This window comes from Pteropus vampyrus, unplaced genomic scaffold (genome assembly GCF_000151845.1).
Source record: "Pteropus vampyrus isolate Shadow unplaced genomic scaffold, Pvam_2.0 Scaffold297, whole genome shotgun sequence".
NCBI lineage: Eukaryota > Metazoa > Chordata > Mammalia > Chiroptera > Pteropodidae > Pteropus > Pteropus vampyrus.
The window spans coordinates 1,883,071-1,897,637 of record NW_011889078.1 but is presented as its reverse complement, the minus strand read 5'-3'; the positions used below and the strand labels follow the sequence as shown (position 1 = coordinate 1,897,637).

Genomic DNA, 14,567 nt, shown 5'->3' with positions numbered 1-14,567 from the left:
TGACTCCACAGTTTTTTTTTTCCTATCTGACTAAATTCCCATGGCCCATGGTGTAAGAGTGTGCTGGTGTGCATTTGTGCACTCAGGCACACAAACCTCTTATAATCACTTATTCTTAATTGCCTGACTCTGATTTCCTTATCTGATTCAAATTTTAGGGGTTTTCTTAGTTTTACTTTATCAAAGAAAGTAGTGAGCAGAGAGTGTTGAATTAGTCTTATTTTGCTATAGGGATTAGCAATGGCTTCTTCTTAAAAAGCAAGTTAGAAGAAAAATCAAAAAATTAATTATATTTTAATTTATAAATTGCATGCATTAATAAAATTGGTTTGCAGTTACCTCTTCATCTTGCCATTAGGCTCGCCTCCTCATATGCAAATAAGGCAGTTTTTGAATGATAATTACATAACTGTCAACCATTATATAAATGCTTATCATGAGTCAAACACTGTACTTCTTATGTATATAAACTCATATAAGTCTCAGAAACCATCCAATGAGGTAAATACTGTTGTTATCCCCAATTATATAGATGAGGAAATTGAAGTGCAAAAAGGTTAAGTAACTTATTTAAGTTTATACAGCAAGTGGATGGAGCCAGGATGTTAACTTAGGTGGTCTCTTTTCAGATCTGCTATGCTGTCATACTGCAGAAGAAAAACATACAGTCAGCAGAACATGGGAATAGAAGTAGGGAGTACTTACAGGAGAACTTTAAGATAATTACATGGGAATAAAAGCTGTAGGTTTTGATTTTTATACTTTCTATTTTTTTTTTTTTTTTAACCGATAAGGCTGGCAAATAAAATACTATTATTATACATTGCCTTTCATTACTGGCTTTGTGTATTCATGATTCCTTAGTTCTAAATTATGTTGCTTGGAAATCTTTAAGGAAAAAAATCCATTCAGATTTGTTACATCTGATATTTGGCCTGGAATAATTATCAAAAGTTAGAATTCCATATTATTTGTTACCAAAACAGTAGTATCTTGCATTTATATGGTATGTTACAGTTTTTCAGACTACTTTAGAGTACACTATCATTTGGATCAAGACAAACCCCAGGAGACAAGCAGTGCAGGTAGTACTGGCTTCATTTTATAGATAAAAGAAACTCAGTCTCAAAGAGGTCTCAGCAATTGTGAAAAGCTGATGCCAGAGCCCACACTTAACTATTTGCTAGTTCCTTGTTTTTCCTCTGTACTCCAATGCTTTCACATAATCATTCATTCAGTAGTAAATTTGTTGGAACCAGGAGGTAAGAAAAGGAGAATGTATTCCAGTAGTGGGTTAAAATATGTTGACTTTAAGAGAGAAGTTCCTGCTTATTAATAATGTTTTAAAGAGCAAGCACTTTGGGTTCTTTTGTAAGTGATAAGTTCAATAAATTACAGGTCCCGCAGTTGTCAGTCATCACCTTGCTCGAGTTCTGCTGTTGTGGAAGTGTGTCTTCCCGGTTTCTCCTAAAGATCTAGAAACAGAAAAGAGCCGAGGAGATTCATTTACATGGCAGGTAACCTTAGAAGGACGAGCTGGTGCGCTCTCTGGTAGGTTGAGTTTAGTCTTTTCTTTCCCTTTCTTTTGGCTTTTCCCACTCTTTTAACTTTACACACACTTGTATGTTTAATTTGGGGCGGGGGGAGGGCGTGGTATCTGCTTCTGGTGATTTTTTATAATTGAATATAATCGATTAGTTGGTGATTATAGCAAAGGTGTAATGTAATAAAGCAAATTTTAGACTTCTCATTCTTAAGATAGTGAATGCATGTATATATTAGATAAAGTGTAGTTGAGAAATGTCAGGATTGCTTTGTCTTAAGTAAGCATACTTTTCAGAAATATTAGGGTTGCGTTTAATTAACATTGATTAAGCATGTTTCCATTTTGTTTTTTATATGAAAGTTGTATCCTTTATAATATATAGATCATTAAAAAATAGTATCCACTATGGAAACTTGAGCTAAGGAAGCATGGGATCTCTGAAAAGACATGAAAGCATTGATTTCTGTTTTGTTTGTTTATTCATGGCATTTTTACTCAAAAGAAAAACAGTTTTGAAAGTAATCTCAGAACTCAATCTACCTTTAAAATAGTCATTTTATCCTATATATGAAATAAATCCTTATAAAAACTTATGTGTGCCAAGTAACATTTATAGAACTCTAACATGCTAACTCAAAAGTCATTGCGGTTCTGCAGAACTAGTAGAGAACTGATAAACTTGAAGGCCTAAGATCATTTATCCTTCCACTTCTGAATTTAAGGGCTGAGTAAAATCCAAGGAAAGAAACATTCTGTTAACTTGGTTGTTAACCTCTTAAAGTGATGCTAGGAAGTTTTTTTAGTTTGATTCGAGATGGAAAACACTAGCTTCTTTTTTATACTAGAGTTTCAAGATTTTTTTTTTTTTTTTAGCACATTTCTTTATTCCTCTGACAAAAATGCAACTGTTGTAACATAATTGAATGCTTTTTCCATGGTTCATTACACTCTGCCATGTAAGTCTGTTCTGTTTTTCAGCCATCAAGAGCTTTGTTTCCCACTGTGGTGATCTCCTTACTGAGGAAGTAATTCAGCGTCTTCTTCCACCACTTCCTTGTGCTGTGGATTTGCTAACCCAGTAAGGATCTGCTATTTAGATTGGATAAAAAATTTTAATAGCAACCAGTTACCCTCTGATTACATAATGTCTTTTAAGTACAATAATAAGGCCAATTTTCTATGGTCGGTGAATGATTTTCTTTTTGCAGAGGAAGGCAAATATTTAGTTATGTGATTCTTTTTTTTTAGGCTAGGATCTTGAAAGGAAAACATATTAAAAGGGAAAGAAAGTTACTTGGTGGATAATGTATCTTCCATACAGTCAGATTTAACAAGAAATTAAATGTTAAGCCTGTTAACCATTTCAGGTATGCATTTTACTGGTTTGTTAGTGCTATTCTGTGTTCATAAGAACCAGATGCTTTGCTAAAAGTTTCAGTTTTTTGTTACATTTTTCATACGTTTGACTTATACATATATGATAAGAAAACAGAAAATCCAGTTTTAATTTCAAAATTAATAAAATGCTGTAATTAGAGAAAGTCCGAAAAGCATTTAATAATATAACACAGAAAAATTTTATATATACAGAAAAATACAGTTAAGATACAAGTTATAAAGCATAATAATAGAATGAATACTTGTGAATCCAACACAACCAGAGCAGGGGTTAGCAAATGCTTGCTGTAAAGAACCAGACAGTAAAATTTTAGACTTGCGAGCCATGTAGTCTCTGTTGCTCAACTCCATCGTTGTTGCTCAAAAGCAGCCGTAGATTACCTGTAAGTGAATGAACGTGGCTGTGTCTACAAAATAGACAGTGGGTCGGATTTAGCTACCCCTGAACTGGAACATTAACAATACTATTAAAGTTATCTGTGTGCTCCTCTCTCATACCATTCTCTCTGCCTTTCTTTAGAGGTAATCACTATCCTGAATTTTACAGTTGTCATTCCTTGCATTTTTAAAAAGTGTATCACATATATATGTTTCTTTAAGTTGTAATTGTTTAGTCGTGCTTGGTTTTAATCAAGCAAATGATATCATGCTGTTTATTTTTTTTAACATTTCATTTTTTAATTTTTTTTCCCGGTTCTTTTTTTTTTACTGAACATTATGTTTCTAAATTTCATCTACGTGTAAGTTCATTCACTTTGATTGCCATATAATATTTAATTGAAGCTGTTTTTAGTATTATTTTCTTAATTTCTACTATATCTATAATGTCCCTTTCTCCATTCCTGATAAAATTTCATTATGACTTCTCTTTTATTTTTCTGATCCATCTCATGGGAGGCATATCTGTTTTATTAATCTATATAAAGAATAACTTTGCTTATGTTGAATTTGTTTTCTGCTTTGTTAATTATTATTCCTTTCTGCATTCTTAAATTCGTGTTCTTTTTCTAACCCCTAATTGAATGCTTAGCTCATTGAATTTCTCTTAATTCTCCTAATATAAACTAAGGCGATACATTTCTCTTTAAGGTCCCAGTTGCTGAATCCTTAAAGTATTAATATGTATTATTTTTATTCAGTTTTAAGTATTTTAACATTTCATCATCATTTCTTTGATTTGTTCAGAAGTACGTTTTTAAGTTTCTAAACGTGTGGAATAGTGTTAGACTTATGGTTTTGTTACTGTTATCTCTTCAAATATCGCCTGTTTCCCATTCTCTTTTGCCCATCTCCCATTCTCTTTTGGCTTTCCTTCTGGGGTTGTGATGAGACAAATTTTAGATCTTTTCATTTTGTCTTCATGCTTCTTAATTTTTTTCTATTTTTTTTCTCCTTTTCTCTCTGCTGCATTCTGGGTGATTTCTTCAGCTCTCTCTCTTTCAGTTTACTAATTCTTTCTTGAGCTAGGTTTAATCTGATATGCCTTTGCCTATTCCAGCACTTGGGACCATTTTAACCCCCTCCAAGAGACCCCACTTTATCACCTCTCCCTTGCATTTGGATTATGCGTTGGTATCAGCATTTGTGTTCCCACCCTCATTTCAGCTCATATTTTGCTTCATGCTTTTTATGTTTGTTTGGGATGAAGGGGAGTTGGCCTTGGAAAGGTCACTTTCTGCAAAGCCTCACAATGCAAATTATCTTTAAACTGGGATCCAAGTGTATTTATAGCAAGAAAGCTTTTCAGAGACTCTAACCTACCCTCCTAATAGAAACAGAAACCTCTAGGAATGCATTCCTAAATTCTTATTTTGTTCTATTCATGTTACTTTCTTAAAAAAAAAAAAAAAAATACACCTCTCTGGACAAAATTCAGTTGTATCTAAGCCAAATGAATGTTGTAAGATTTTTTAACGTTGTCAATATAATTAAAATAGTTTTCATATGTCAGGTGTAATTTTCTCATCTGGTTTTAGAAAAATACAAAAATGCAGTGGATTTATTCCTAACTTCCATAACAAAAAAATTCTGCCCAGGTTTATAAATGTTTTCTGTATGTTGTTTACTGAGATAAACAATATAAAATGGAACCAACTTCTTTTTTAATAAAATGACAAATCAAAATATAACTTTTCTAGACCCTAGAAATAGCAAGCAGTAGTTTTTTAGAAAATGCAAATGTGTAAATATTGCCAGAATTTCTTAGAATGCCTGGAAACTTCATGACATGACAGTTTACTGGATTTATTCCAGTGTTATATTAAAAGTAATTTTATTGAATTTCTGTATTGCTAAAAGAGATAAAAACCATACTCCAGTTGATAACATGGTACCTTGCAAAGAATAGTAATCATGTAATAAATATTTGTTAGATGATTAAATATTTGTAAAATGGCTTAATACCAGTAGTGAGAATAAACAGAAGATAAAGAAGAATACATGAAAGAGAAAGAAGACAGGTAAAAAAAAAAGGAGGTGATATGTGAATAGAACTTTTGGGGAAACATTGGCTCAGCTTGTGCTTTATTAAAAGAGAATTTGTTTTATGATTTTGTATATTGTGATGATTCATTAATAGATGATGACATTCCAGATGAAGTTTCTAGTGAACATTTGGATTTTTCTCTTAGATATTTCTGTCTCCTGTTTATTTCTGTGGCTGATTCCTTTTCTACCATAATAGACTTTAGTTTTTTTAACTGCCAAGTTGTAAATTTTGGCATTTAGTAATTTTCATTTTCTATACAAAATACTTAGAGCCTTTAAAATTTTAGCTGAATATATAGTTTTATTTTATGAAGTGTGATAGAAAAGATAGCAAAATGATTTAATGGTGTCCTTCTTGTGATTTCTCTTATCACACCTTATTTTTAAAAATTAAATAAAAGCCTCACTAATGTTAACTAATAATATGTATCGCTGTTTAATGTTTCTATATCAACCTGTTCAATTACATACTTAAGATATATTTTCTGTTTTATTTTAAGGCTTTCTTCAATACTAAAAACATATGGAAGTCCTCTGAAAACACCGTCAGTAATTTATAGGCAAAGGCTTTATGAATTACTGATTTTATTACCTCCTGAAACCTATGAAGGTATGTGCTTTAAACCACAGTGTTTGACTATTTGTAGCTAGTACAGTGCCTAGAAGTAATACCTGAATGAATTATATGGCAGTTGCTTAGTGCTCTGTTTCCAAAAGGTTTAGGGTGTTAAATCTTAACCTGTGTGTTTACCATTCTATAGCAAAAAAGTGAATAAATAACATATCTTATTTTCTTGTGAAAAAGCTTATAGATCCTCTGTGTGGTAAAGAATGATTCTACTCCAGGGTTTTGTACAGAATGCGGAATGTAAATCTCTTAGACATTTGGCCATTCCTACTTTTCCTCTAGAGTGATTATATCATATGCATTCTGTTCTACTATTTCATTCTTAGTTCTGTCCAGATGGAAGTTCAATATTGAACTACCAATATGTAATTGCTTTTATAAAGTTTATAGTGTAAGTTTTGCTGTTATTAGGCTCAAAGATGATTTTGGATTACTGAAATGCCGTGGTTGGTAAAATAAACTTGCCTATATTTTAAAATTAGTCCTAAAACCTTTTTTGTAAATTAAAATACAGTTTTAAGAAAATATATTACTACTGCTGTTACTGAATAACTTAAAATACTTGTTTTAAGAGATGAAAGTTGAAAATGGTCTCCAATGGGAACTTCTATATTTTTTTAGTCTTAATAATTGTCAGCCAACCATATTAAAATGATTGTTTCTTCAGATCTACTTCTTGTAAAAATAGTACATTTATTGCTTATATCCTTATTCTGCAAATAAATATAATATGCCACGTTGGTTCGAAACATTAACTTCTTTTTTGGCTTTTATCAATTATGTGTGTGGTATTGTTCCCACTGCCTTGCTTCCCGGTTCACAAAGGTTCCTAGCAAAATGTTTGATATAAAGTAAGCATTTAGGGTATATTTCTAAAGAACCGAAAAAAGATGGATACATTGCCTTTTCTCAGAAACTGTATCCAAAGAACCATTTCTGTATGCCAGGCACTGTGCTAGCAATTATATATATATACTACATTGACCCTTGGACAACAGAAATTTGAACTGCTGGATCCACTTATATGGAGATTTTTTTTTTTTTCAATAAATACTGTAAATGTGTTTTTCTTATGATTTTCTTAATAACTATTTTATCTGGCTTATTGTAAGAATACAGTATATTATACATAACATATTAAATATGTGTTAATTGACTGTTTATGTTATTGGTAAGGCTTCTGATCAACAGTAGGCTCTTAGTGGTTTTTGGGAAGACAAAAGTTATACACAGATTTTCAATTCCATGGGTGTCGGCACCCCTAATCCCTACATTGTTCAAGGGTCACCTGTATTATCTCATTTATCATTATCTCATAATACAATGAACTAGTTATATTTTCCTCATTTGACAGATAAAGGCACAGAGATGCTACAAAAACCAGCTTAGAAACACAGAGCCAGTAAATAGTGGAATCAAGATAAAAAGCAGACCTGCTTCATGATGTGCTGCCATCCATTTAAGAGTAACCTGCTAGAGACTAAATATAACAGTCAAAGCTTAGTGAGAGGTCTGTCTCTATGCTGTATCTCTATAACAGTTACCTTCTAGATATCTAATAAAAGGCTTAGAGATTAGTTATAATAATTACACTTGTTCTTTGGGGTTTTCTATTTAGTCCAAATGTTTATGATTACTAAATATGTATAAGATAACTGTTAATACTCTTCTCATGACTTATGTAAATGTTATACTAGATGCCAAATACAGAAAAATGAGACAGAAGGCAAGATTTGGATCATAATAGTTCACAAGATAAAAATGATTCAGAGTGTTTTTTCTCAATGAAGGCCATAATTTACCTACCCTTTCATTTACCTACCCTTCCCATTTACCTACCCTTCCCATTTTGGAAAACTTCAGCCTCAACTCAGATCCCATGGTTACAGTATTGCCCCGTCCCCAGTAGTCAGCAAGACGTCGTTGATACTGAGACTTCTTAGGAATGAGCCTTTCTAGCGCTGTGGAACTACACTGTAAGCAAAAGGTTGTCATTAATGCATCTTTTGGATTGCTTATGACCAAAAGGGGGAACTGCAGATGAAAAAAAAGGGTTCTATTGAAAGTAACTTCACAGGGTGATTCGATCATAAATTCCTAAGCGGGCAGGTCATGGTGGGTAGTCACGCCTCGGGCCTGTAACTTCTAGTGAAAGGTTTTAAGCCAGCCCTGTCCATTGTTCTTGTGTATCTGGTTAATATACCATTGAAACACCAGAAGTAATACCCCTCAAAAGGAGTATTAACCCTTAAGAGAGCAAGTAATCTTGTTTTCTATCCTGTAATCCAATTCCCACCGTAATTTTTTTGACCTCCATGTAATCTTCCTTACTTCCCTCCTTAATTTGGAAAGCATAAAAGAAACTACAAAACTTATTCTCTGGAGCAGTTGAAATCTTGCTCCCTGGCAGGTGTCCTCAGTTTGACTCAAACTTAAAAAATTCAAAACGGGAGAGGCTTAGAGATAACTTCTGTTTTATAGTTCAGATAGCTGTTAGGTTCTGGCAAAAACAGTTCCCTTTCAGACTTTTAAATCAACTTTTACCATAGTATTTTGAAATTTATAGTCAAACTACAAATAAAAAAATTTTTTTTCAAGTCTTCATTAAACATTTAAGAATGCCAGAATAGCAACTTAAAAATCTACAGAATATCTACTGATAAATTACAACATAAGTGTACCCTTGAAGGAGTTAAGGAGAAAAACAAAGTTTTGTAACGTTTTCTCAGAATTAAAGTTTGGGAACACAGTCAGAAATCCTAAAGGAATAATGAACATACAACTATATAGATTTTAAATCAGTTTCAGAGTGTTCGTTGGGAGTCAGAGTTGGGAATTAATATTAATATGATTCTTGAAAAGAAAAATCTACAGTCACCTTGTCTTTTTCAAGTTTATCTTTTTCTAACATGAATTAAATATAGTTTAGAAAAATGAAAAATAGGTGTATTAATATTTATGTTTCAACCACAAATAATAATTTACCAGTTTATGTTTGTCTTTTTTCCATCTTTACAACTAGAAATTAGGATTTTTTCCTTACAGACTTTTGATTTTCTAAATGATATTCTATTTAATAGATTTATGTAATACATTTGGAGTGTAACAGCCAGAACTTTACCATTATTATGTCAATTGATATTTTAAATAACATAACTCTCAGTACAGTATTAACACATAGTAATTTCTAAATCTTTAACACAAAAGGAAATAATAATTTTTAAAGTATTTCTAATTAACTCAGAAAATATGGGTTACAAAACAAGTTTAAAGTGCTGATATCAGTTGGTACAATGGGTTGTCAAAAAGATGGGTTGTCATAAAGTAAGACTAGAAGACAGTAAGAAATTGCTTTTGTTACATGGAACATATTTAAGAATTTAAATAACTTTTCTTCTTGGTTGTCAGCAGATGCATAGTTTTGTCATAATAATGACTTAGTTTTCTGAAGCTTGTGGGGTAAAAAGTGGATTCTTTGTTTTTATTTTCTATCTTGGTTTTGTTATGGATCTCCCTTCAAATATTTTAATATTCTGTACACTGAAAATTGCTCCTCTTTAGCATCAAAAAGTCAATGATGTATATCTACAACAAAAGCCTATTTGCATTTAAATATAGAATTATCTTTAAGTACTTTTTTCAGGGACAGTTAGGGAGCAGTCACTTTAAATGAGAAAGAGATATACCACTGTTTTGACACTTAGTTGTAGTTCCAAACTATACCATGTATGTTGTGCTACCAACAAAATTGTTTTTTTCTGGGTATCATATACTGGCCGTTAAACTTACAGACATTCCTTAGAGCAGGGGTTCCCAAACCCCAAGCCTCGGACCAATACCTGTTAGGAACTGGGCCATACAGCAGGAGATAAGCAGTAGGCTAGCAAGCGAAGCTTCATCTGTAGATGGCAGCCACTAGCATCACCACCTCAGCTTTACCTCAGATCATCAGGCATTAAATTATCTTAGGAGCATCTGGTCCCTGGTGACAAAAATGTTAGAGACTTAGAGCAACTCTAATTTCTTTCATTAAGCCTTCACTGATCACTATCCACCCTTCTCAATTCCTGTATGTAATCTCTTTCTCTAATTTAGTAGTACTTTCGTTTTCATCTTTTGTGAAACATAGTACTTCCTACCTTCATATTATAGTTATATGTGTGTATTTGTGTCCTGTTTTTTATGTCTTCTTGAAGAGAAGATTAAATATAAAACATTTTTATTTTTATTAAACGCAACATCTTAACCACAGTTTGAATGAATGAATGAGCATGGTAATTAAAAGCTCACGTTCTAGAGCCTGGACTGCCTGTGTTTCATTCTAACTCTGCCATGTATTTGCTGTGTGGTCTTGGGCAGTTAACAAACTCTGTTCCTGTTTCCTCACCTGTAAAATGATGGTACTAACTGAACCTCACGAGGTAGTTATGAAAACTATATGTAAAGCTTTTAGTTCATTGACACAGGTCCCATCCTCAATAAATATTTGTTGTAACTACTTTCATTGCTTCTAATGATACAGAAAATGATGGCAGGTGAATCCTTCCTAGCTTATCCTACCACTTACAATAAGCAAACATCACCTGAGTCTTTATTTGTGATGCTGTTCCTCAAAGAAACACAAAAGTGAATATTTCTCTAAGGTGATTTTTACTTATTTCTAAAGTACTTAACTGGCAAAAGCCATTTATGCTCTAGGTGGATAAGATAAAGATTGTCCACCAGAAATTAAGGTAAATGTCTTTGAAATGGTAATTGAGGTCAATATGATAAATGGACCAATTTTTCAAAAATGTGTATATAAAAGATCACAATGTCACCTATGAACTAGCTTGGCCCCCAAAATACAAACAGACCAAAAAAATAATTCTTTGTAGATCCAAGTCTCAGTTTATAAAAAAATACAGATGATAGAAGAACATTAAACTGCACAGGGAAGGGGGGCAGTATGATCATAAAAATCTTGCTGTAGAAACTCGTACAGAACAAATAATCTCATTTCTTCAAATAAATTAGAGGGAAGAACTTTAGATTAAAAGAGACTTAAGATATATCAACTAGCTACAACATATAAACTTTATTTAGATCTCAATTTAAACATAAAAGCAAACAAAAACAGGCAAGCATTTGAGACAATTGAAAATTTGAACACCGGGTATTTTTTTAATGGTTTTTAAAACATATGATAATGGACTTGTTCTAAATGTACACAATGAAATATTTTAGAAGAACTAATATGCTTTCTAGGGTTCGCTTCAAAATAATGTGGAGAATGCTGAGATAGTGAATGGGGGTATAGGTCAAACAAGATTGATCCACTTGGTAAAGATGAATAACAGTCTTGCTGGGCAGCAGCGATTTGGGGTGTCAATACTATTATGTCTTTTTGCATATGTTTGAAATTTTCTATAAATGCTGTCAGAACAGGACCTTTTCCTTGTTTACAATTTTATCCTTAGTGCCTACCATACAGTAGGAGTTCAGTAAATACCTTTGAAGAAAATAAGTAAATAAGTTCTAAACTAGAGTGGAAAAGAGCCAACAAATGAAGCTTTTCTGGGGAAGAAAAAAGTATGTCTAATGCAGATGAATTTTTTTCAAGCTTTTTTTTTTAAACAAAATATAATTTATCTGCTTTTGTATCCATCTTTTTTGTTTTTTATACTTTGTCATTTAATTTTAAATGGTGGTACTATTTATTCAATATCATAAGGTTTACACACACACACACACACTTCGAGATGTTTTTTCAAAATCCAGTCTTAGCCTTGCAGCTAGGAGCACACAAATGTCATTTGTAGGACATTTTTCAAGGATGCATAATTTTTGGCGTTGATAGGTTAAAACTCTTTCTGGGCCTATTAAACCCCATACTCTAACCAGTAAAACGGCTATTGCTAAATTGCTGATTGCTGTTTTTTCTCTGGCTCAACAGGAAACCTCTGTGCTATCCTCAAAGAGTTGGCTGCCGACTTGACTGCCCCAGATTTACAGGTGGTGGCATCCACATTTTTACTTCCACCCCTCTGTCATCAGGATGATCTTTTGTTATTAAATCCTCTACTGCAAGAGACTGACCATAGATTTATTGAAGAACAGGTATGGTCATTTTTTAATAACTCCTGGATTAGTTCAGTCTGTGAACACTGGTTTTAAAACTTTATATATAATTTTTTTCTTTTAGCTCCTGCTTGGTAATGGTATTGCTTGTGGAAGTCTCGAGTATGACCCTTATTCTATTTATGAGAAAGATGTAGAAGGATATTCCGTGCCCAAGCCCCTCCCTCCAACACTGTCAGTTATTAGCTCTGCAGTCAAGCTCTTTGGAGTTGTATGTTCTCATGTGGGAGAAGCTCAAAGGTAAACCATCTTCAGTGGTTCACTTATCCTGAAATAGTTTGCTTATACTAAAATGTAATAATTTCTGGATTGGTAGTTGGTTCAATGAATGCATAATAGAACTGCTGGGTAAGAAGAATATTGTCAGAAGTTCTCATTAATATAAAAGATTTCTTATAGTCGACAGGTAAAGGTGAGATAAAGGCTCTTGTTTTTTATTCACCTGGCTAATATTTAATAAGAAGTAATTAAGTTAATGATTAAACTGCATGAATTAAACTGAAAGCTGATAGACACTATTGTGGATACAATACTTAACCCACAATTAGTTTATTTTCTAGCTGAAAATAGAAATGAAAAACTCAGTGACACAACATTGATTTATGAGCTGTGGTCTCAAAGAAAAACACTAGTTTTCTGCTTAGAGTGGGTCTCACAGGCTTTCTTATTTTGGAGGCTTTATGTAGCCATTATAGGTCCAGAGGTTAGTCTTAAGTTAGATTTCAGTTCACTCAAAATGAACTTTGGTTTTGAAAACTCAAAGGTTATTAATGATTTCTCTTTGAGAATAACAGTTTCTTAATTGACAGCTGCCCATAATACTTTTCTTGGAAATTAAAAAACATTACTCATATCTATTATCCAGAAAATTCAGTTTTTATCTGAGATACTAAATGGAAGGTAAATGCTGGTTAACAATTTATAAATTATTGACTATCATCGTTCGTTCATATTCATTCTTTCTCTCCCTTCTCTCTGATGCTAGAGCAACAACAGTGCATTTGACTAGATCATAGTTTTTTAATCACTTTACCTAATTATATCTTCCAGAGAATACCATTTAGGTAGGGAATATACCTTGGTATCCTTGATGAAGGTACACAAAAATATTTGAGTCTCGTCAGCCACCTATTTCTGAAACAGGTCTTTGGATAATTTACTTTCAGTAGATAGAAAAATAAAATTTATGCTGATTTTTTAATAGCTTCATGTCATTTAAAATGATGGTAGTATTAAGGTACACACACACATTTTTGTGATGTCTTTTCATAGCTTTAATTTCAAAAGACATCTTTCCCAAATTACTTTGTAGCTTATAGCTCCCTGTGCACACTATACTTATAAAGTTATCTTTATAAGACATGTAAGACAACTTATGACTAAATTATAAATGAATACTATAGCACCGAAACATGAGAGGAAAATCACAGTGGTCTGGAATATTCGAAAAAGAATTGATGGAGAGGATGAGATTTTAGCTGGTCTGTAATTGTACTTTTTTTATATAGTATACAATTTAAAATAATTTGAATTAATATAGCAGTAACTACAGTAAATGAAACAGGGATAGCCTTATGAGCAAAAGATTTAAATTAAGCATATTCTAAAATGGTTTCACTAACTCTTTTCGATAGGTCTAAGATAAAAAATAATAAAAAAGAATATACTTCTTACGAGCTTTCTTTTTAAAAAATTGATTATACTACTCTCCTAGAGAAGTTTTTCCTTACATATTTATTGCCCAATTGTAGTGTCAAGGAAATGGCTTCTTATTTCTGTTGTTTAAAGGATATTGACTTTTTTCCCCCTACCTGGATTAAAATAATATAACAATAAATATTGAAAGGAGGGGAGGTCTTGTCTTAATTAAGAAGTTGAAATCTGGTAAAAGCAAAACTTAATCTGTGTGGATTCTAACTGAATAAAAATAGTAGGTAGTAGTTTGGAGATTTTTAAGGGAAATAGTCTGGCAGGATCCCAGATGAGAATGTGGGTCATAAGCAACTATTAGCCATCTCCAGTGGGTGTCGTTAGAGGACCAGAGGAGAGAAACTACATAAATAAGAGAATTGTTTCTTATATCCTGTTATCCCAGAGAGATGATACTTGTTTAAAATGGCAGAACCTTCTTTTGGCCATCTATTTGCATTTCTACAGAAGAAGGTCTTAATCAAGATATATATATTTAACAAGTGAATATTTCAAAATGTTTTGATGTTTTTGTGATTAACTTTGTTTAAACACTTTAAGAAACTCTTATAAGATTGCTCTCAGATTGGAAATAGGTTTTTCATATTTTATTTATATACTTAGAAATTAAGTTGTCTTTAAATCAGTTGATTCTGTCTACTTTGGCTACAGGAGTCTAAAAGTAAAAAAAAAAAAAAA

General features: G+C 32.4%; 1 protein-coding gene across 1 annotated transcript in view; it reads left to right on the top strand.

Moving 5' to 3' along the window:
• Positions 1-14,567, top strand: part of HEATR5A (HEAT repeat containing 5A) — a 91,082-nt gene that overhangs the window by 31,635 nt on the left and 44,880 nt on the right. The window contains exons 12-16 of the mRNA XM_011376414.2: positions 1,399-1,551; positions 2,525-2,624; positions 5,932-6,041; positions 11,995-12,158; positions 12,244-12,419. Of these exons, the coding sequence (XP_011374716.1) occupies positions 1,399-1,551; positions 2,525-2,624; positions 5,932-6,041; positions 11,995-12,158; positions 12,244-12,419 (703 nt within the window). The remainder of the gene's footprint in view (positions 1-1,398; positions 1,552-2,524; positions 2,625-5,931; positions 6,042-11,994; positions 12,159-12,243; positions 12,420-14,567) is intronic.